The sequence below is a fragment of the Lemur catta genome, chromosome 11 (assembly GCF_020740605.2).
Source record: "Lemur catta isolate mLemCat1 chromosome 11, mLemCat1.pri, whole genome shotgun sequence".
NCBI lineage: Eukaryota > Metazoa > Chordata > Mammalia > Primates > Lemuridae > Lemur > Lemur catta.
In genome coordinates this window covers 43018151-43042677 of record NC_059138.1, presented here as the reverse complement: position 1 = coordinate 43042677, position 24527 = coordinate 43018151, and the positions used below count along the sequence as shown (strand labels likewise).

Sequence of the window (24527 nt, the reverse complement as noted above, 5' to 3'; positions counted from 1 at the left end):
AATGTCACAAATTGGCTTTCTCAAAGGGGAAAAAAGCCTGCTAGGTTTTTTTAAATTTTTGAAGGGAGGGAGGGTATCTCTAAAACAAAGCAAAAACAAAAAATACCCTCAAAAAACAAGACATTCACTAACACACGAGAATACTTAGAACATTAAAGCAAATACAAATGAATAGACTGCGCTATGTGTAAACACTGAGAAGTCACATAAAGCAACTGGGGAGTGCAGAGATCAAAGAGCACATATTCAATCTACCACAGTCACAGAATATTAGAGGCAGAGGACGTGGCCTCTCTTTTCCTACTACAAAACAGTGTTTTCTGTCAGAGCAATAAACAGGACTATGATGTACAACAAAGTAAACAAAAAACAAAAAATCAGAACCTAAAGTGCACTAGGTTTAAAAGTTTAAAGTCTCATTCTATTTTCCAGGTAAGAAAATGCAGGGCCAGCAAATCAAATTCGGATGGGGCAAACAGGTTTCCCTACTTTAACAAATAAAACCATGGTACAGAAAAAAATGAGAGAATTGAAATATGAAATACATGGGTGGCCCAAGTGAACAGCCTTAAAATTTAGAGTGAAAAAATTCAATTTTTACACGACATGAACCTTTATAGGTTAGTGAATGAGGTAGTAACACATCAGTGAATATAAAGACAATGATTTTTCCTCTTTTTTTCTTACAAGAGTTTATAAAGTTAAACAAAAGTTTAAATTTGCACTGACTACATTATGCAACCTAGAAATAACCACTTATATAATGAAAACACTATGTGAACTGGTACATTTTTAAAGGCTCCATTTATCTAGATGGTACACTAATTAAAATAGTCCCTATTTAATTCCCAGGCAAAAAGAATTTTCCCCACAGAGCAGCATTGGCCTATAAACCGAATCTGAGTACATTAGCCAGTATTATTACTTTTATCACCACTTAAGAGGTCTTCATTCTTTTGGCTTAGCTAGTAAATTGTTCATTAAATTTAAGTATGCTATATAACAAAATGCTTCTATCACATAACAAATCAAAATGGTTAAGATACAAAAAGGATAGTTGGCAATAAAGATTAAACAACAAAATAAAAGAAAATAATATGATTTTAATTGGGAAATCATTTGTTAAACTCTCTAGGAATACAATTTGAAAATAAATTTACCCAAAAGATAATCTATCTTAGATAACTGCTCTGATTAAATGTCACATATATCCCCTCCACCCAGTACAGATATAAAATAACAACCCAACCCACTCTATCCTACATTCTCTGTGACCGTTAGTTTTGTACATTGGTCATAAACAAAGAACTTTTAGTCTAAGCCACTGCTTTTCAAACTTTGGTGAAACTCAGAATCACTAGGTGGAAGATACTGATGGTACTTGTCTAGGGACCAATTCTTTTGAGAATTAATCCATAAGCCGGGGAGCAAAAGTGATGAAGAACTGATATTACAAATCATCAGACTATGCTTAGCATTTTATTAGCACTTAGAAAAAACTAGATGAAGATAATATCTAGAAGAAACACTAACTGTTCACTGCTCCACACAGACAGAAGAAAATAGCTTAATTATTTTATATGCTGATCTTTAAATTCTGAACTTTTAAGAAAAACAGAATAAAAAATGTGGTATGTTCTCCTTTATGTGAAAAGATAAGACTTTTGACTAACATCAAATAGGAATTGAATTTGAGTTTTCTTAAGAGATTTTTGGAGGGTGGAGTAGAAGGAGATGCTGCATCCCAAGAGGTGCTGACTTATCTTTAGACTATTGTCTAACAGTACTGTGACCAAAACTGACTAGTACAAAGCTATTCGACCATACATGGATATCAAACTCATAAATACAATGTTGTATTCCCAAATCCACTACACATTTATACTACTATAGAAAAGGAATACAATTTGTCTTATGATAATTTTATAGCAGAAGGGATGCTTTATATCTGACAAACATATTATGGTAAAATAAAACTGTTGATTCTTTGATTAAAGCAAAATACTCCACAGAGACATTGGCCATTAAGTGCCCAGTCACACAGGTGATAATATGAATTCTTAAAATGCCCTGTGGCCTCATTTTGAATTTAATACCAATCATACAAAAAGATAAGTGAAACTAAAATTTTACTTAGCAGTTAAAATCAAACAATTACAACCCAAAACACAAAACTATAAAATCATGACCACATTCAAGAGTTCCCAGAAGAATTTTTCTATAAGAATTTCTGCCCTCATTCATCTGAGATTTATTTAACATAGAAACAGCAAAGGTTGAACCATATGTTAGCAATGGTAGTAATTTAACAGAATTCAAATCCAAACTATGACAAAGTTTATCTGAAGTTCCTAACAAACCTGTATTTAAGTCAGCAAATGAAAATAGTAACTAAATATATCCTTTGAAATTCTATGTCACTCAAGGAGTTTAAATGGAGTAAGACAAATGGACTTCCTGGAAGGATCATGATGAGAGTCAGTTTACTGAATGCTGTTGAAATGACAATTTTGAAAAACCTAGGCTGGATGTGGTAAGTATGTCTGGAAATAAATGTTTAAGAATGTACCTAACCAAGATTAAAAGTGAATTTTATATAGTCAGATTGCCTTAAGTACCAAATAATTGATTTAACATTTCCCATTGCCATTTATTGTCATTTATAGAGTTCTCACCTTTGTAACATTTTTTATAGGCAATAACTCATTTTATCTTTAAGCCTGTGATAAAGGGCAAGATTGCAATAGTCTCTCTGTTAAGAATTTTAACCAAGTTTGCTCAGCTAATTAAAAGGGGAAACTAGGTCCAGAACTCTTACTTGCTAACCCCAACTCCATGAATTTTCTCCTCAGATTATACTGGTTAAAAATACAACAGTCTCTCCCCCTCAACCCCCTCTTCCATGGTTTCACTGTCTGCAGTTTCAGTTTCCTGCAGTCAACCATGACCTGAAAATATTTATAGTATTTTGAGAGACAGAGACCACATTCACATAACTTTTATTACAGTATATTGGTTTAACTGTTCTATTTTGTTAGTAGTAATTGCTGTTAGTCTCTTACTGTGCCTAATTTATAAAGTAAACTTTATCATAGGTATGTATGTATAGGAACAAACATAGTTTGTGTGTGTATATAGGGTTCATTACTATCAGTGATTTCAGAAATCCACACACGTCTTAGAATGTACCTCCCACAGATAAGGTGGTACTACTATAAAGCCATTAACTAAACATAATTTAAGTTTGCTTTAGAACATGGCTATTAAAACAAAGTAAACAAAAAATAAGAATCTAAAGTGCACTAGGTTTAAAAGTTTAAAGTCTCATTCTAATAGTATACTTATCTATGATTAAAATCAATTCACACTTTTAAGATAAATATGACAGTCGTCCTCAGATCAGACATGTTATTTAATATTCTAGATGCAGTAGTAAGCAGACTAAAAGAAGGTTAAGTGATTTTAACAAGAGATAATATCATTAGCAAAAAATGTCCACTGAGAGCTTACAAAAAAATGAAAACAGAAAAAAATTAAAAGCATATGCAAAACCATACCATATACTAAAGCATAATGTTAATGTTGCCAAATAAACTAAATTATAAACTGTATCGTTGTTTATGAAAGCAGGGCAATGTTTGTTTCTTGGGGGGAAGTGGTCACAGAAAATTGAAATTAAACTTTAGTTCTCTAGAAATTCAATTACATAAACCACTGATAAATTAGTGACAAATGACAGTAATAAATACACTATACTTAAAATACTTAGGGAAGCAACCAGAGCTATAGTTGCATACATTTAACTATGCTCACAATTTGTAACAGTTAACTTTCTTTATGAGGTGAACTGATAATTACCTCTGACTAGGAAGCTTTTTTCAAGATGCTTTTAGAAATTCTGCTGTATTTTATCATTACTGTTTCAGAGCATTAGAAGCAAAAATCCATAATTCATAGTAATGGTTTATTTAGAATGATTATCTTGAACCACATAATTTTTAATCAAAGTAAAAGAGGAAAAATAATTTCACTAACAATATGGGATATTTCATTTGCAAACCATATGCAGATAAATTACCTTTTGACAAACTAAGAATGATTTAATAATTTATTGTTTTTGCTTTTTTATCTTCTATTCATTCTACTTTTTTGTTATTGTGAGAATGGAGTAGGATAAAAGCTAAGTGGATATAGTAACACAGACTTGTGAAGCTTGAATTTCTACAAAGAAACCAAAAACCTCCACTAAACAGAATCTGAAAAAAATATATCACAAGCAGATAACAAATGATTTATCGAATCCCTCATAGTATCGCAAATATTAAAACTCAGAAAAATATGGAGTATGAAAATTACAAAAATTTTCATACGAAATAAAACACATGTCTTTACTAATCTGATTTTCTGCAGTGACAACTGGAGAGTGCTCAGTTGGAGTCAACATATCTACAAAGCTCTGCAGAAGTGAGACGACATCTAACTGATGCCCATGACTGCAGCCGTATCTTCCTTTAAATCAATCTCAACCTAACTGGGTTAAAAAAACAAACAAACAAACAAACAAAAAAACCTATCTGTTAAACTAAGAAAAATAATGAGAATAAAAAACCTCCTATATATCTACAACGCATTTAATTCTAATATTTTCATTATTTTTACTTCCAAGAATATTAGTGAAAATTTATATGGTATAAGGAATGTAGGAGATACATGGGTTTTACTATAGTATGAATAATGTGACTCTATCATAGTTATATAAATTAGGCACTGTCAACTCAGAAGGGCCTCCCTCACAAGCTCTTCAGGGGCTCTGCACGTGGTGTCCCTTCTGCTGAGCACTTAACTGGCACTTAGGAAATGTGACATTTAAATGAATTTGAATTATGACAAACTAGCAGATTTTAAAAAGGAACTTCTGCTAGCCCCTTTGTTTAGCTTCAACATACTAAAACAAATAATACTAAGGGAAGAAAAAAAGAAATATATGTAAATTATTTTTAATCAGTATTTTTTAAGATCAAGTAACACGACATTCCTTTGAAATTTCTATGAAAACACAAGTTTTGGTTTAGTAGAAAATCCTGTGATGTTAAATTACCTTGTTCATGTATATATCTTAATACAATATGCAACCACTTTTTTCCATAATTTTATTATTTTAACTAGAATAAGGTGATTAGAAATGATTAATAATAATGCACACTCAATGGCAATTTTGATTGAGTGAACAGTGAAATCAGTAAGTGGGCATTTTGAAGAAGAAAGTCATGATACCTAAAATCAGGTAGCAGATGACCAGGCAGGGTAAAACAGATTAAGTAACTGACTAGGAAGGCTGTATAGATAAAACAAGAATCTGAAAATTAAAACATTACATTTGGTTGTAAGTCTAACAGTTTTCCTCAGACCTTGAAAGCTGTTATTTATGGGAAAAAGAGAAACACGGTTCTGTAAATTGGAATGTAATGTTTCACTGAACTTCCCTGAGCCTGGTTCATTATAAAATGAGGAGACTGGACAAAAGGGACTCCAAGATCCCCTCCATTTCTAACGGCTACAATTCAGTGTGTGTCTACTCAGACCTCAGTAAGTTAATATTCAGTACACTTTCAATTAAATGAACATGAAAAAGTGCAACCATCCACTCCCTATGAATAAAAATTTTCATGAAAAATTTTAAAAAGGTACACCCTTTTTTAACATTTCCATAAATAAGCATATGTTCTATCAGTAAAACTCTTTTTACCTAAATATAGATGGCAACACTTTCCGAAAACACACCATATTAGAGAGCATTTTCTATTTAGAAACTGAAGCCAAAAACTATTTTTGTTTAAATCACTGTAGAAACTATAGCAAAGGAATCTGCTTGGCTATTTTTTCTTAAATAAAAATATTCTTCCTAAAAATGCTTCTTTTTGTCCTCTTTCACTTCAAAATTCTTTTGTCCAATCATCTAAGAAAAGCTTCCTTCTAACTATAATTTCTACCTGTAAAAATGCTGTAAACTGTTATTATACCTTTTATTTCTAAAGCAATGTGTTTTACTTTAAATTTAGAAATCATGTTTCAAAGTTACTCACTTAAAATGGAGATCTTTGAAAGTAAAGTGAGTTTCAACAATTCCTGTAGTTTTCACTCTAGTTCTGAGAACATCTTGTTGAGTTGGGATATAATTTGGTTGTGCTATTCTGTCCAAGTCATTCAAATAGCTGAAAAATATAAGCAAAACAATATGTTAACAATAAATAGAGTCAATAAAGATCTTTTTAAAGAGTAAAACACATTTCAATGCATGTAATACTCTAAAATCACTAAGTTTTTAAATTTCTGTGTAATGATATAAAACAACCAGTTTAAGCTTTTATCTTATTTAACTCCTACCGAAATTAAAATCTTTACTCTCCTCCAGCCACAAAGCTCTTTAGTATTTTTAAAATGTGTACATTGTTTCTTAAGGACAGTGATTAGTAATTCAAAGGAAAGAGAGTAACTTTTTTAAAAAGACACCCAAACTAATGCACAACATGAGTTTGTTTCTAAAAATTCTTTATTATAGTTTTTTTATGTAGCACTGTGTTCCAGACATCACTCTTTTGCTGAAGATTTTCAAAGTCTTAATTCTGGAGCGAGCAGTGAGCAAATCCCTGGCCAAAGGCTGACTGGGGTGTTTCTTTTCAACCAGTGTTAGGTTACATACGGGAAAACACTGCACATGCTCCTTTACTCTGCATTCTACTGCTCTCTAAATAAATACCCATATTAGTCACTCATCTAATACTCTCTGCCAATGATGCTAAAGATACATTGTGATATAAAAATATAATGGTATCATACCATTCAATGTAAACTATTTTGTGTTAAATTATACAGTAGAGTCAATAATTCACAGAAAGTCCAGGCATGGAGAGATTAATGTGGACCCAGATGATTAAAGGAGGATTCAGATAGTGAGGGGTACAAATAGAAACATGAATAATGGAGCAGAAAAAAGGGAATGTTACTGCTACTAGGAGAAGCTGTCAGTATAGAGACAAAAATAGTCACATCTTTCTTAGAGAGTAAGGCCACTAGTAAGCTACATACAATCTTAAATGAGAAGTCTGAAGTCAGTCATAAGGTTAGCTAGATGTGGGAAGCATCACTGCACATTTTGTAATACTGGAGTAGTAACATGACCAATAACTTAGAATATAAATGTAGGTAATAGAGAGGTGCCAACTATTGAAACTTTAAATTGATATTACCCTCTGAAACTGTTGTTTGGCGATTTAGAACCTGGTCTTGCAAACAAAAGGAGCTTGATTTATTTTATTTGTTGGGAATAGAGTTGGAAAACTATCCAAATACTGAATTAGTAACAAAAATGTTTCAGACAGTCAAGTATATGTAGTGGTGTTGATACTAAAATACATAGAAAGATGATAGTTTGAGTTATCTATTATTTCCTGAATTTAACAGAATTTTATTATCACATTGGTGATAATCTCCCCATACTTTATCTGTGCTTTTAATTCTACATACGTAATATTTTACTGTAACAAAATCTGATTTAATAAACAAATAAAACAAGCCATGACAAGATTTTACTGATTATCCCTTAAAAATAGTGAACAACTTATTTAAAATGTGTTCTGGTTATTCACAGATAGATTCTTTTGCTTAAAAACGCCGTAGTTCAAATAGTCTCTAAAAATAATACATACTTATATTTCAACAAGATAAAAAAGAAAAAAAAGTGTACGGTGAAAAATCCAATCATTTTAAATGATCACAGTCCTAATGAGCAACCTGATAGCACCCCACCATCTCAGGAACTCAGAAATCAAGATGCTGTCGGACCACTATGGAGAAGGTTTCTGTTACTTCCTTCATTCTTAAAAAATAGCTGCATTATTCCATCTTAAGGTCAGAATTACTAGAAGTGAAATAATGGGAAGCCAAAGCAACACATTTTTCTCAATGTATTTCCAAGCAGTGTGCGTAGGAGAGAGGGTCTTTGGTCAAGAGACTGAGGCAGTCTAGAAGTCCCCCAAAGTGGTGAGGAGGACTTCAACCTATCATGACCAAGTAGCACCCTTTAATTATTGAAGTAGCTCTTTTTGCCAGGCTCAGCTCAGAATAATCTTCTCACTACAATAGTTATTCTTATTTAAATATGTGTGGTAGATGCTACAGCGGTGCCAAAGCAAATATTATATCTTAAGTGTTGTGTTCTTCCTCCAAGTAATTTTCCTAATTTCTCTCTTAACCTCTGTGAAGTCTTGTTTATTAATTCAGTCATTATTAAACAATATCATATTGAGGGGATGACTATATGGGGATACACCATTAGGCAAAAACACACATTACTGAACTTACAGTGTAGTGGCAGAGACAGAAAATAATCAAAGAGTCAGAACATAAATATGAATCAAATAACCTCAAAACAAATGTAAATCTAAAGGAAAAGTACATCACATTATGAGTACTCAGTGGGTAAAACAACATTTCCTCGTAGAAGTGATAATATCCATTGGAGGGATAGGCTATATATTCAAAGAGAATAGGTTACATATATATAAACCATATATGTAATACCATATATGATTTATGTAAGTGTAAAATGTAGAGTAAGAAATGTATGTTTATAAAGATTGCTGTGGGTAATACAATGATGTGTATTATTATTCACTCACACTAAATCACGCAATACATAGTGCCTACTCTGACATTCAATAAATAATGTGTCTTAAGATTAGGTCCTCAGTAATCATTTGTTTTTTTCCACTGTGGCAAAGTGCATGCATTTACATAGACCTTCTAATACCAGTAGTCTTCTGTCTAATCCTTAATGTGTCCCTAAGAGCCAACAGCTCTGTCAAGAAAATGTAACATTGTTGGAAAATAAAATAAATGCACAGCACGTTTTAAAGACCAAATAATGCTACACATATCTTATCTGACATTTTTGAGTATGTGCACCAAATTATGGAAATAACACTTGATTTTTTAAAATTATATGTAGATCACCCAACAGAAAGCTCCCTGATTAGGTTTTATCATAACTTGTTTTGCAAACTTTCTGGGGCCACTGCTTGGAAATCAAGCCAAATTTTTCTTCAAAACACTGTACTTAAATATCTGTAAACAGTGTCTAATGCAACAGGGCACACATGATTGAGAATTTTCAAGTGCAGAGCTATTTTACTTAGTGAGAAAATATCTTAGGATTACCATGCATCCCTTCAAAAAAATCTCTACTTAAGGTGTCTATCATTGAGCAAGTACCTCTTTTCTCAGGCACCACTAGTATGATGAAAAAAACTCTAATCAGTTATTCTCTCATTTGGCTAGCTCCAAGTAAACTAGAGATACACCTAAATTCAGAGTGAATTTTGGGAAATTCCAATTACTTTCTTGGAAATACACTAGAAACAGTCCCATTCTGCATGTTTCAATTAAAATTACATAAGAATGAGTCTCTTGAGACAACACTGAACACATAAGAAATAACAGCATTGCCATCTACAAACACAAAAAAAGACAAAGTTTTCAAATATTGTCATCCTGAATATCCTAAGTTGTACAAGAATATGTCAGCCAATTCTGCAATAAAATTGACTTGGAGGTATATTTGACTTGCAAGTAATTATTCATGATAGTTTAGTTCTAAAGTTATGATTACTTACTATGCTGCAGAATCATTAAGCTGGTACTCTCGGGATCTGTTGAAACAGGCTTGTACACCACTATCTTTCCACAATCTCTTTATAACACCAGCAAGTTCTGCAGTCATAAAGCCTTCTTCAGCAGCTCCAGCAAGCACAAACAGTTGGCGAGCATCATCCTGAATATTCAAAGAACATTTTTAAAGTAAAAAGGTAGACATTAGAGATAAAAAGTACAAAGGAGATTATAAAGTTTAAAAATTCTATAGTAAATCTCCTTCAGGCTTTTTTATTGAAGTGTCATAACTTCTCTTTCTCTAAAGTACCACTTAAAAATTGGCCAGAAGAGCATAATTATAAACCATAAATCTATGTTTTTTGGTATTGGTAATATCTCTCAAGGCATTAGGAAGCTGAAGAATGACTAAAGTTGTAACTCATGAACGGAACATTAACCAACTATTCACTGACAGCCTGTTGTACTGAAGGTGATCATTTTAGAGAAAACAGAAGAACCTATGTCTTGCTACTCCCTTCCCAAAATGCTTCTAATCTACAAAACACATAACACCTTTAGAGATGAGTTTAAAATATAATTAGGTGTTAGCTTTCTCATATACTTTATATAGATGCAAAATAAGTTCAGAAAAGAGAGAAATCAAAGTGGAGTAAGCAAGAATAGTATCACGGAATGGTCTGAGATTTTCAGGAGACCTTAAAGTATGCACACAGTAAACTCAATGGAGCAGGAGTGGGGAGCACGTGCTTGCTGATCCAGGCACAGAAAACAGCATAGGCACACAGTTGAAGTACAAATACTCATGGGGAACAGAAGAAAGCACACAAAAATTTATAAAATTAAGAAATACTGTATGCAAAGTTAAATTTTGAGGCTAAAATACTGTATATAAAGTTAAATTTTGAGGCTACTAATATTTACAGTTATTCTGATCTACAAGTAATTAATCACTCTGGATCAGTGCTGTCCAAGAGAAATAGAATGTAAGCCACTAATGCAATCTACATTTTCTAATAGTTAAAAAATTAAAGGAAAAAAGCCAAATGAAATGAATTTTAACGACATACTTAACCTATATAAAAATATTTCCACATGCAATCAATATAAAATTATTATGAGATAGTTCATATTCCTTTTTTATACGTATTAAGTCTTTGAAACCTAGCATATATTTTACACATAAAGCACATCTCAATTCAGACTAGACACGTTTTAAGTACTCAGTAGCTACATGTGGGAAGCAGCTACCATACCAGGTAACATAACTCTAGTCTCCAGGTAATAACAATTAATACAAAAAGAGAGAGATATGATGTTGCTAGCTTCAGAGAATTCTCTTTAGCCTGAGAAATGTAGCTTTATGTTAACTGGGTGGATGATGCCTAATTTCTCTCAAGAGACATTCTTCCAAACTGTAGCAGATGCTTATGAAGTGATGGCACATATTATGATAAGGTGTACAGAAGAGAAGCAGCATTTAGTGACACAGGCTAGCAGAGTGTACTAGCTGACAGTATAAATTTATACTGTTGCCAAATTGTGAAAAATTTTCTTTTCAGCTGGAACCCATCATGAAAAATAATTAAGTCTCTCAGCATGGGAACATATTATTCAAGCATATGTTTCCCTTTTTAGTAAATCACAAGAGAAATGCATGCAAGCAAGCAACACGTGCACAATATCCTGAATAAACCCCACATAACATGCTTTCAAGTCATTCTTAGCACCATTAACCTAATTCCAGTAAACAATTATTCAATTTTCCAAACAATTACCTACACGTGAGAAATTTCTGAATTTGACCATTTTTATTTATTAAACTTCATCAAACATAATTTCTCTATTTTAGAAAAGTACCACCTAAGTTTTCAAATGAGTTTTCATTATAATATCTTCATTCAATTTCAGAAAAGTTTTTGACAGAAACAACTAATGCCCTATGGTACAGTTCATAAAATCACATTCTCTTCAAACCTTCAGGAAAAGGCCTGACAAAAAGACATAAACTCTGGAAGCTATATTTATAAATTGCACTCTCTCTGTGGCATTCAAAAATGTCTCCTTTTTTTAAAATTCCACATATAAGTGAGATCATACAATATTTTTCTTTCTGTGTCTGGCTTATTTCACTTATCATAATGTCCTTCAGGTCTAAAAAAAGAAGGGGGAGGCCGGGCGCGGTGGCTCACACCTGTAATCCTAGCACTCTGGGAGGCCGAGGCGGGTGGATCGCTCGAGGTCAGGAATTCGAGACCAGCCTCAGCAAAAGCGAGACCCCGTCTCTACTAAAAATAGAAAGAAATTATCTGGCCAACTAAAAAATCTATATAGAAGAAATTAGCCGGGCATGGTGGCACATGTCTGTAGTCCCAGCTACTGGGGAGGCCGAGGCAGTAGGATCGCTTAAGCCCAGGAGTCTGAGGTTGCTGTGAGCTAGGCTGACGCCACGGCACTCACTCTAGCCCGGGCTACAGAGCGAGACTCTGTCTCAAAAAAAAATAATAAATAAAAAAAAATAAAAAAAGAAGGGGGGAAGTCAGATATCCAAAAACAGAATAAAATAGTGGTTACCACAAGCAGGTGGGAGGAAAAGAAAATGGGGAGGTGTAGTTTGAAGGATAGAAAGTAGCAGATACATAGGATGAACAAATCTAGACAACTAATGTACAACACGAAGGCTACAGTCAATAAAATTATATTAGGTATTTTCATTAGATAAGTAGATTTTAGCTGCTCTTGGCACAAAAAAAGTATGTGAGATGATGGATATGTTCATATGCTTCACCATAGTAACCACTTTGCTATCTGTATGTATCTCATAACATCAAGTTGTAAACCTCAAATAACTTTTTTACAATCTCTCCCTCACAAAATGAATTAATAAAATAGCCTCTTCTCCTTGAAAAATTGGAGTATTCACCTCCATGTCATTAGCAGAACATTCAGATGTCTGTAGATGAGCTTTCAGATAATAAATTTGAGCAGGAAGGCACTGTAGAAATTATTCTACCTGATCTTTTCTTTAGTATTAAAAGATCCCAAGGCACAGAGAGCTTAAGCAACTTATTTAAAGTCCCATGGCTAATTAATCACCTAATCATATAAATTAGTAAGTCAACAATTAGTAATTAGTCATTGTCTAAAACAGGATTAATTTAAAAACTGCAGAACGATGAAAATGATCTTATCTTGGCATGGAATGAGGTCTTTGCAAGATTTATGTGAAATAAAATTACTTAAGAACATTTACAAACATAAACATGAGTACATCAAAACAGTGTGACACAGGGAAGAAAAAGGATAGGGATTACTAAAGAGAAGACTGGAGCTTGGTCAGGAGGGCTACAAGTGAGTAAAGCAGTTTAAAGGAACTCTTTTGTGGTGTTAAAAAGAAAGAAATGTTATTTGCCAGGCAATCTATTTAAGAATAGGAAGGAAAAATCCTTGGATGTGGCTAACGTTAATGTTTTCAAATTACTAATAACTAAAAGAAAATAAGGTGATTTACAGAAAGTAAATTCCAGTTCACATAAGCGAGTGCTTTGAGAACTCAAAAAGGAGCTATGAAATGCCATTTTGTCAAGAGACGAATTAATAGGTCCCCCTTCCCAGTGATGGTCAGGGAACACTTGGCATACTGTACTTATTTAGTGACTGCACATTTTCTTTGAAGTTGTCACTGACATTATAAGAATTCAGAACAGTCTTCCCAGGATGGGGAAGAGAAGACTTCGAGGGACCATAATGGCTGTCATCTGACATATTAATAATCATAAAAGGTAAGAAAGAGTAGAGTTCCTGTTTAGCTACAGAGCAGAAAAAGGAACATTCTTAGAGCAAAATATATCAGATTTCAACTCAATAAGAGGAACACTTTTTAACAATCAAAGCCATCTAAAAAACAAAAAAGGGAAGTGGAGTGAGAGATTGAGGTTTTTAAGCAAAGGCTAGATGACTATTGACATACAGAAGACAGAATTTATGGATGAGAGTAAGACTTTAAATAGAAAATATCAGAAAGTCCTTCTAAATAGAAGCTAAATAATATAATAAAGAAGTGTTAAAAAATAATGATACCTTTGCAACTTTGGCCATCAGGATAATACATTGATATCATGACTGATATATATATATATGGAAATCCTATTTCAATGTAGTATAATCATTTCATTAACAACATTAGCCAATTTACATATTTAACCTACCACATTTTTACAGCATGCATTATCACTCCTATAAGTCTAAGACAGTCTATAGTGTTCTTATACAATTAAGTGTACCCTTAAGGAAATTCCTAAGAACTTTAATGAATTCATCAGCCCATGGCTTATGGTGCCAATATTGGATACTTAAGAGATGCTTTTAAAAAATACGTAAATATAAAACACATTTTCTCTAAAAACACAAATGTAATCAAATTATAAATGACTTGAGGCAAGGAAATAAGAAGTCATTTTAATTTTTTCCGATAAGATTGTTCAAAAGGAGGAAAAAGCTTAAAAATAAAATAATTTATCTAAATTGCAGAGAGCAAAATTTTTGACTCAATTTTAGTGAATTTACGAAGAAGCATGAGCTATGTCAAGAAGGGAAATTACTTATCAATGTATTACATATTTATGCATATATTTATAAATCTTATAAATATACAAATCTGTTTTAAATGTACATTTTTTAAATTAATAAAATGGATAATTATTGATGTTCTTTGTATCAACACCAGAACTTGCTGTCAAAGATATGGAAATATGTGATAAGTGAATTGACCGAAGTAGAAATAAACTGTGCTAGAGGCACACATTAGTTTGGAAATGATAGCTAATATCGTTTTGCCACATACTACGTCAATATTTCTCAGAATCAAAATAATAAAAAACTGGAAGTTTCTTCATCTTAGTTTTCAAACATAAACCAGAATACTACTGTAAATGATTCAAACATTCACCTGGAAGAAACAAGTAAAAATAACTAGCAACATTTTGAAAAAGACTGGGGAAAGAGGGCTGATATTATCAGGTATTAAAAGCCTACAATACGTAGAACTGCAGTACCCAATCCTCGGGCCGCAGACAGGTACCAGTCTGTGGTCTGTCAGGAACCAGGCTGCACATAGCAGGAGGTGAGTAGTGGGCTGGCAAGCAAAGCTTCAACTGTATTTACAGCCGCTCCCCACCACTTGAATCACCGTGTAAGCTCCATCTCCTGTCAGATTGGTGGGCAGCATTAGATTCTCATAGGAGCATGAACCCTACTGTAAACCGTGGACGCGAGAAATGTAGGTTGTGCGCTCTTTATGAGAATCTAATGCCTCATGATCTGAGGTGGAGCTGAGGCAGTGATGTTAGCTGTGGGGAGTGGCTGCAAATACAGATTATCATCAGCAGAGAGGTCTGACTGCACAATACATGCAATGTGCTTCAATCCCAAAACCATCCCCCTCTCCCCCGTCTGTGGAAAAATTGTCTTCCATGAAACTGGTCCCTGGTGCCAAAAAAGTTGGGGACTGACTGATGATGTAGAACAGTTTGGTATTAATGTAGATCAACAGGAGAAAAAAAACCCAAATCTGAACATCTATGATAAATGTGGGCAAGATTAATCAGTAGGGAAGGATACAATAATTTAAAAAACACGATGGATAATTAGATAGCCACCTGAAGAGGAATAAAATAATGTAGATCTTTACTCCATGCATACAACAAAACAAGTTTCAGAGGGATTACAGAGCAAACAGAAACAAATGTTAAAATTCACTCCCCTAAAAAACTTTAAAAACAGCATAAATACTTGGTAAATCTTCAGTTGAGAAAGAATGTTCTATATTTAAACATAATGGAAGAAGAAATAATAGATTTAATAAAAAAATATAATATTACCATAACATTAAAGGCAATAAACAAAATGTGAGAGAACATTTGTATTAGTGGACAAAAGGATAATACATATGTACGTTTAACAAAGAAAACAGATAATCAGATACCAAGACTCCCACTGGTAAATGAATAAAGGAACAAGACACACAGACAGAGAAATAAAATAATAAAGATATGGAAAACTGTACAATTACACTAAAAGTTAAAAATGCAGATTAAATTAACATATAATTTACTAATATTATAACAAGTTAGCAAAGATTTTTTTTAAATCTGAGGCTCCTGAATTTTGGCTGCCTGGAGTGCTAAGAACAGGCACTCATAACTGTTGGCAGGAAGGCAAACTGATACCACCTTTCTCAAAAGCAATCTGACCATGTGGCAGACAGATATAAACTAATGAAAATTAACAACAAAATTACTGGAACAGAAAAGTGGCCATTATACAGGAGCATACTGAGGCTTGGGGGGAAAAGAGGGGTTAGGTCAACTCAAGCCAAGGTTTCCTGTTCCCTCTTGGCCTAACGTATTCCAACTAAGTGCTTCTCAAACTATCTGTGATGAAGAACCAGTGTTTTGTTTTATTTTTATTTTTATTTTTATTTCCCCAATCCATAATTCCCCCCAAATTGAAACAAATCCTGGGGGGAATTGGGATTTGTTTCAATTTGGGGGGAATTATGGATTGGGGGAATTAACTGACTCTCAAGTTCATCTGGAAGAGAAATGCTTGCTAACTCACTCTACCAAATATCAATTAATTCTATGAAGTGATAGAAATTAAAATAATGTGATCCTGACAATAATATAACACAATAACTATAAAATATAACAACAATAATTATAGCAACAACATTTACTGAGCATCTGTTATGACCAAGGCATGTAGTAGTGCTTAATATTCATTATGTCATTATTTCTCATAACCCTACAAGGTAGATGTCATCATTATTTCCATTTTATTATGATGAAACAAGCTTACATGTTAAGTACTTTAATAAGTGACTGATGTGGGAAAAAAACTAATACATCAATTAAAAAAATGGTACCCAGAAACACACCCAATTTAATGCTAAGGGTAGCATTTTCAAGTCACTGAGGAATGGACTGATTATTTAATAAGTGGCTGCACTGCAAGAGATGATCAGATTATAGAATTTATTTAGATCCAACCTAGCAACAAATAGAAATAACATTAACAGGTACATGAAGAGATAAATATAAAAATTAAACTATAAACACTCTAGAACAGTTAGGCAATTCTTAAAAACTTGCAATTCTTAATTGCAAGTTGAAGAACTACCTTTCTAACAAGAAACAAAACACAGAGAAGTCAAAATTGATTATGAAAACCTCAATAGTTCTGCAACAAGAAAAGTACTATTTCAAAAAAGTAAAAGAAATATGCTGGCCAAAAATATCTGCAATATATAATGAAGGGTTAATTATCCCTAATAGCCAAAACGAATCACTGTGAAAAGGATAACCAAATAGAACCGAGTAAAGATTACTAAGAGGAGTTCACAGGAGAAATATTATACAAATAGACAAAATGTTTTAAAGCAATTCTCAACTTCACTAAAAACCAACAATATAAAAATGAAGAAAAAAGAAAGATAGTATTTCTCATTCATCAGATGTTTAAAATTAAAATGTTGATAACATTAATATCTGAGTTGGCTGGACTCTGGGAAAATAGACGTTGATGCATGGTTGTTAGAAAAGATGATTCACATTGCTTTTCTTTGGAAAGTAAATCTGTGGTACCTATCAAAATTAAATATCTGGTTAACCTTCAGCTCAGCGTTAATACTTCCAGTAACTGATATTTCAGAAACAGAAACATACTGACTGCCTTTGAATATACTGTTTCTTCTTCATTCATAGAATGCTTTTTCCCTGTTTTTGTCTAGAAAACTCTTATTCACATTTCAATACTAGGTTCAAATGTCCCTTTCTCATGTCCAGGCCATGATTAACTCATCTTGGTCTTCCTTAGCACAAGTCCAAAGCTGAGTAGTATTTTAAAAGCTTATACAGCCGGGCGTGGTGGCTCACGCCTGTAATCCTAGCACTCTGGGAGGCCGAGGCGGGTGGATCGCTCGAGGTCAGGAGTTCGAGACCAACCTGAGCAAGAGCGAGACCCCGTCTCTACCAAAAATACAAAGAAATGATTTGGACAGCTAAAAATCCATATAGAAAAAAAATTAGCTGGGCATGGTGGCGCATGCCTGTAGTCCCAGCTACTCGGGAGGCTGAGGCAGTAGGGTCGCTAAAGCCCAGGAGATTGAGGTTGCTGTGAGCTAGGCTGACGCCATGGCACTCACTCTAGCCCGGGCAACAAAGGGAGACTGTCTCAAAAAAAAAAAAAAAAAAAAAAAAAACCTTATACACAGGCGAGGCAACACAGAACATGGAGTGGACTGCTCAGAAGCAACGTGAGAAGATAAAGACGTTTGTGTGAATGAGTTAATGATGGCTAAAGCAAACAGAAGTAATAGTCTGAAGGTAGGAAGAAAATAGTTACTGGGGAATAGCCAGAAAGAGTCTAAAAAGAGTGGGACTAAAGATGAGCAAAACAGTCCCACATATAGATTCCTAAGCATCAGAAAACTGGTTTAAAAAAAAAGAAAAGAAAAAAAAAAGCTTATGGTGAGAAAATAGCTATTTCCAGTTCTGAAACTAAGCCCAAGTTAGGTTAAAAAAATGTTTTAAGAAAGGAGGAAAAAACAATATTTCTTGAGAGAAAAATTTGAAAAGGAAAAAGAACTCATAAAAACTGCTTGCATTGACCCTTCATTATCTCCTAAAATGGAGGCTACCAAAATTTTCCCTTATAACCATATATAAAATTTGAATGCAGAATACTGTATATGAGAATTTGATAAAAGGTTTAAATTACCGTAATTGGAACTGCTATAAAGTGCAATTTATATTAATTCTTTCTCGTTAATCTAAGAGTGTTTCCCCTCTGTATGTTTTTTAAGCCAAGATTAAAAAGCTTAGTGTGATTAATGTTTCCAAGTAGATTTCAAGATCATTTTTAATAATTATTCATAACATTCTTCTAAACTGTCTTTTGTGAAAAAAGATTTGATCACATCCAGAACATTTTTTGCCTTATCTACTACTCATTCAATCTGTAATTTAGGCATTTATCATTTATTCATTCAGCAAATGCTTTTGAGCTCAAAAAGCATTTGTTGAATGAATAAATGATATATGCATAAATTATTCAAAATGATCTTGAAGTCTACCTGAAAAATTTTAATGAATCACACTAAGCTTCTAAATCTTTGTTTAAAATAAAAACCTTAGCAAATAAATATGGCCCAGTAACTTATAAGAAAAATTTAAAGTAACTTATTAAAAAATAAGGTTTATTTTACCGATTTCTCCGGTGCATATTCCCTAATGATCCTTTCATTCATTTTTCATTCATATTAAGTATGAATTGGGCTTGTATAAGTAAAAAATCTACCTGACACTAAGACAAAAAGAAAAAGTTATAGTCTCTATACACAAAATCTTCATAGTATTAGTAGGCAAATAGCACATACACATACTGAATGCATAAAAATACAAAGGAACTATAAAAATACATAGTAACAATAACATAATAATACATCTACTTTGTATAAAAAATAATAAAAAATTAAGTTAGGGATTTGGCTAAAGGTTTTTGGTCAAGTTTTATACTATTCATTAAAAAAAGAATCACAGTAAAGCATGAGCTATATACAAATAACAAACTTGAAATAAATAGATTAAGCAATCAAACAGAAGCTGAGGGAAAAGAAAGAAAAAGAAGGTATCCTCTGGATTGATTTAGGGCTGTTTCAAACCAAGTGAAACAACTTACTGGTCCAAATAAGGAAGCACAAGCATAGTGCCTGGGTTACACCACTAGCTGTATGGCAATCTTTCTATCAAATATTCTAGTTTCTCTCTTGGCAAAATAAAGGGATGGAACTAGCTTGTTTCCGATGGTCTCCTTCAGCTCTAAAATTCTGTACGTATTTTTTCATAGCCAGTATTTTCCTATTCTAAAGATAAGCAAACTTTTATATTGTTTTCATTTTTCAAGATTAGATTGCTTTTTAGTTCTTGGCATGAATACAAATAATTAGATCATTTCAGCATTCCAAATTATAGAAACAGATTTTGAAGAGGGCCAATATAAGCTCAGTACTATCTACTAAAAATTGTTATGGGGATACAGGCGTACCTAATGTAACATGCTATAAAGAAAGTATTGCAGTGATTATTCAGTTGATCATCTGATAACGAAAGCATAGTGATAAAGGAAAGATTACATAATCCTATATATTCTTACTTCACTCACACTTCTAATGTACTCAACTCACTTTACTCACTTCTATTCTTTCGACTCCTTTTATAGAACAAACCTCTTAGTTGACATGCCTATTTTATATAGTATGATATTAACATCCAAGTTATTCTGTTTACTCATCAATCTGGCCTGTTCCAACAAACTTAATAACTTACCGCCCGAGCTGAGTCACCAAAGTCTATCTTCAACCTCCCCATGGCCCGAATGATGGCAATAATTGACTGGATGGTGTTACTATAGACTACTGCTTTGTACTGTTTACACTCCTCTTCTGAATAACCAGCTTCATGGATAATTCTAAACAAGACAAAAGGAAAAAAAAGAACCTTAATTTCCTTTGATGGAAAGGTAAACATAGAAAACATATTTAATGTTTAAATCTACTTACTTCATCTGCTTCACAATTGTACTTTTCCCAGATTCACCAGCACCTAAAAAAATAAAAGATTTTTAACTTCATCATTATCACTTAATTATATACAACCTCCAACATACACACACATACACACACACATACACACACACTCTCTCTCTTTCTCTCTCTCTCTCTCTCTCTCTCTCTCTCTCTCTCTCTCTCTCTCTCTCCCTTTACCCATCCTGCTGTGCGAGCGCGGGCTCTCTCACTGTCTCTCAGGGCCATTTTATGTTATATTAAAATGAGAGACAAAGCAGCAAATATTAGAATGAACAAGTCTAAAGGTCAAATGTACAACATAAAGACTACAGTTAATAACAGTGTGTTGTATTCAGGACTTTTGCTAAATTAGTAGATTACAGCCGTTCTTGCCACAGGGGGAAAACGGGCAACTACGAGACATTGCATATGTTCATTTGTTTCACTGTTGTAACCATTTTACTATAAATTGATGTATGCATCTTATAACATGTTTTATACTTAAACATACAAAATTGATTTAAAAATTAAATAAAATGAGCTGTATTAGTTTCTAAGTCCCATCTGCCTATTACTTCATAATAAATTCAAAAAACTCAACTGAAAAAATGCTTTCATTGTTCTTTGTGTATATTCTCTAAAGCATTAAAAAAGTTCCCTCTCCTACAACTTAAATTGACTCACTATAAATTAGTTTTATTTGAGATTTTGCTCCCCATCGGAAGGTGTTTTAACTGCTTGACCAATTATCTTAATTTTAACCTTTGGTTCTTGTGAAGTACAGCAGCAGTGCCAAGAGGCCCCATGAAAAATAATTTTAAAATATCAGATGTTCGAATAGCTATGTCTCATGCAATGTGTGTTAAATCACCATTATTAAACACCGAATACATGGCCAATATGATTTGCTAGCACTGGGGATGCAATGGTGTGCTGGACATTAATGTTTCCTCCTGAGTTGTTTTTTCATTTTTCTTGTCATGCAAGTCATAAAGCCAGGAGCCATTCTCAAAACTCTCCCTCACTCTCTCCATACACAGGGTCTCCTCATGATTGAGTCCCTGCCATTATGTTATTCCAACATGAAAATAGTACTAGTGAAATGGCCACTTATAAAATTAGGGACCTCTTAAGTAGCCTTCCCACTTAACAACAGCCGCTATCCTGATATCAAATTAGATCAATGATTTGTCAGGCTCCTCTTGATTGCTGGATATTGAGAACATCTGAGCACAGGACACAAGCTACGGAAGCTATGACAAAACTATCCTTTGGCTTCACATGTCCTAGAGGAATTTATTACTGTTTGAGAGACAGGGCCCAGGATTTTCCGTACCGAAGCCCATATTCCCATTTTCCCAGGGCCATTCCTACAGCACTTTATGTTCAGCATTACTGAACAACTTATAGTTCCAAGAACACCCACTGCTGATCACGCCACACATCTTCAAACACACTGCTTCCACTGCCAAAATGCAGTCTGCTCTGCTCTTGCCACCTTGGTGATCTTCTACCAACCACCAAACTTACCTCCCTTCATCAACCTCTCCTGACCCACTGTGCGTGTGACTGCTGCCGCTTCTCACTTTGCACATGTTTATACTTGAATTCTCAGCAGCTAGCTTGTGCTAGACATGCAGTCAACCAACCAGAAATGTCCTTGGATTTATATAAGCTATTTGTGACTGATACAGTTAGATGGTGACTACAGCCCAGACTGTAACTTCTGGGCTGCATCTCTCCTTTTGCCCTTTTTGCCCTCCAGCCACACAGACAGACACACACACACACATCCAATCAGAGGCATCTGAAAACAGGTTGTAGTGAAATGGTCTATTTGAAAATCTGGGGATAAAACTGCCTAAATTTTACTTGCGGTTTGATATTCAGGAAATTTTCCCAAAATACCCTCACACAATAGAAAAACAAGGCACTGAACAAACAACAAGGGCATTCTTCATTTACAGACAGCCTTTGAATCTTTCAGGGTATCTGCCAATAAAAACAATTCCGAGATAAACAACCCATTATTTATTAATCAACAACAGTGTACTTGGCTCTGTGAAAAGCACAATTGCAGGCATTATGGCTCATGCATTTCTCTAATCCTGGGGCAGTCCACCCAAGTAACACAACCTACACAGTTTCTAGCATGACTGCCTTTAAGAGACGGTTCTGGGTTTCCAGAGTACTGGAAGTTGAGTTAGCAGCCGCCATGCTGTGATGATTGGACATTCTAGATCCCAATATCCATACACAAGGGTGCTCATTCCACAGGCATAATGAGCTTTGATGAATAGCTGCCCATGGTCCATTTTGTTAGTGAAAAAATTCAAAGGCCCAGAGAAAGGCTCAAGCAATATAACCTAGTGGGGTGCATGAGCCACACAAGGAAGAAAATCAGAAACAGTAAAGAATAAGACAGTTTCCAGTTGAACTACATATGTACAGTTGAGAACTTTTAAATCTTAACGAGAAAAAAACAAATTTTCCTGATTTCCTGACATTATCTTTAAGTTCTAATCATTTTATAGCTCTTAAAATAATTGGTAATGTGAGACGATTAGCTTACTTTGTAATGAGCATCTAGTCAATGGCTTATGGTTCAAAAAAATTCTGAAATCTATTTAACATTAGAGAGTGGAGATGGCAGTCATACTAACTGGATTTCTACTTTCTTTACTAGTCACAAAGCACTCTTTATGGAGTAGAGATCTCGCAGGCAGAAATCCCCCCAAAACCTTTCAAAGCTTAGCAATTTACATGATTAGTTTTCAATTCTCACTTCCAAGCAGTGAGACTCCTAGCAGGAAAATTACAAATGCCACCTGGTTACCGTTTCAACATTCTAAATACTGGCATTCTCTCCATACAATATACAGGAAGGAGTTAATGGTTGTTCTCTAAAAATCTCAGCACAGTCACTTTTGAGAGGCCAGCAGGAAATACTGAAAAAACAAAACAACAACAACAACAACAAAAAAAAAAAACCAACCAACACAGGGGGAGCAGAAGGGCATGAGCTGGGGTAAAAGGTACACTTTCCAGCAGTAGTCAGCCAGCCTGCTCCTACTTTTCACTTAAATCCAGAGTTGGATAAACAGTGCTCCCACCCTACCAAAAGCAACTTCAAGAGAAATAAGGAATATATAACATCTATCAATCAGGAAAGATCAGAGTGTACACTACTTACAGGCACAAGGCATGGCTGGTCAAGGTGACTAAGTGGCCTGCAAAGGAACTGTCAACAAGCTGGTCACTGTGCAGTGAGACTGTAGAGGGGCGGGAAGGGAGAGGTTTGCACTGTGGTTATGGGAGGCCCACGACTATAAAGCAAAGGCGGCACACTGAGAAGGAGCCCTCCCTAAGGTCTCCTGCAAGAAGGAAGTGGTTGGCAGAAGATATTGAACCCAGCAGGTATGGGAAGTGGAGCTTGGCAACTGAGAAGACTGCACCATACAGATGCTTTACGGGCAAAGGAGCACTAACACAGTAACGCAGAGAGGGAACTCATCTGCAGTTTGGGGTCTCAAACATACAGCAGCTTACTCATAGGATCCATGAAAGGAAATGAATCGAGCTGAGCCAGGATAAGCAAAGGAAGGGAGAGGAAGAGGAAAAACTGCAAACCAATCAGGACCTAAGTAAAGTGACTCTTGCTAGACTCTAATTCCTTGAACAGAATTATGTAACTTACTAGTATAAAAATGACAGTCAAACAGCATCTGCCTCTGATTTTGTTGAGGGATAGTACAGAAAATTTTAAAGTTTTCACTGCTGGCAAAGTTTTTTTTTTTTCTTAAAAAAAAAAGCAAAACAAAAACAAAAACATCGCTGATCTCAGAAAAGAAATACTTTTTTTAAAGAAAATTCTTTGTTCAACTTTCTGCTTAGGGTCACATTTATATCATTTATTTCTTAGCTTTGGGGTTCTAAGCTGCCCAATATCAAAGGCTGTTCAGCTATAACATGGTGATTTAGTCATGTTATCTTATGTTGAATTCCTGATACCACCACTCTCCTTTTAAGAAATCCCAATTTTTATGTAGAATTTAATAATTTAAAATGTTAACATTGAATAAGACTAAACTGCAATTTAGTTTTAAATGAAATAAAACTAAATTAAAAGCTCATTTAAAATCACTTTTGTTTATCATAGTGCTATTATAAGATTAACAAGATCCAGACCCTTATATTTAATACAGAAGCAAACAAAGGGGGCATAAGGGCAAATATA

The 24527-nt window shown here is 34.0% G+C and overlaps 1 protein-coding gene across 1 annotated transcript in view; it reads right to left on the bottom strand.

Moving 5' to 3' along the window:
• The window catches only part of GNAI1 (G protein subunit alpha i1), an 82829-nt gene that overhangs the window by 7906 nt on the left and 50396 nt on the right, over window positions 1-24527 (bottom strand). Inside the window, exons 2-5 of the mRNA XM_045564395.1 lie at window positions 20285-20327; window positions 20052-20193; window positions 9672-9829; window positions 6084-6212 (exon numbers count right to left, since the gene is read on the bottom strand). Of these exons, the coding sequence (XP_045420351.1) occupies window positions 6084-6212; window positions 9672-9829; window positions 20052-20193; window positions 20285-20327 (472 nt within the window). The remainder of the gene's footprint in view (window positions 1-6083; window positions 6213-9671; window positions 9830-20051; window positions 20194-20284; window positions 20328-24527) is intronic.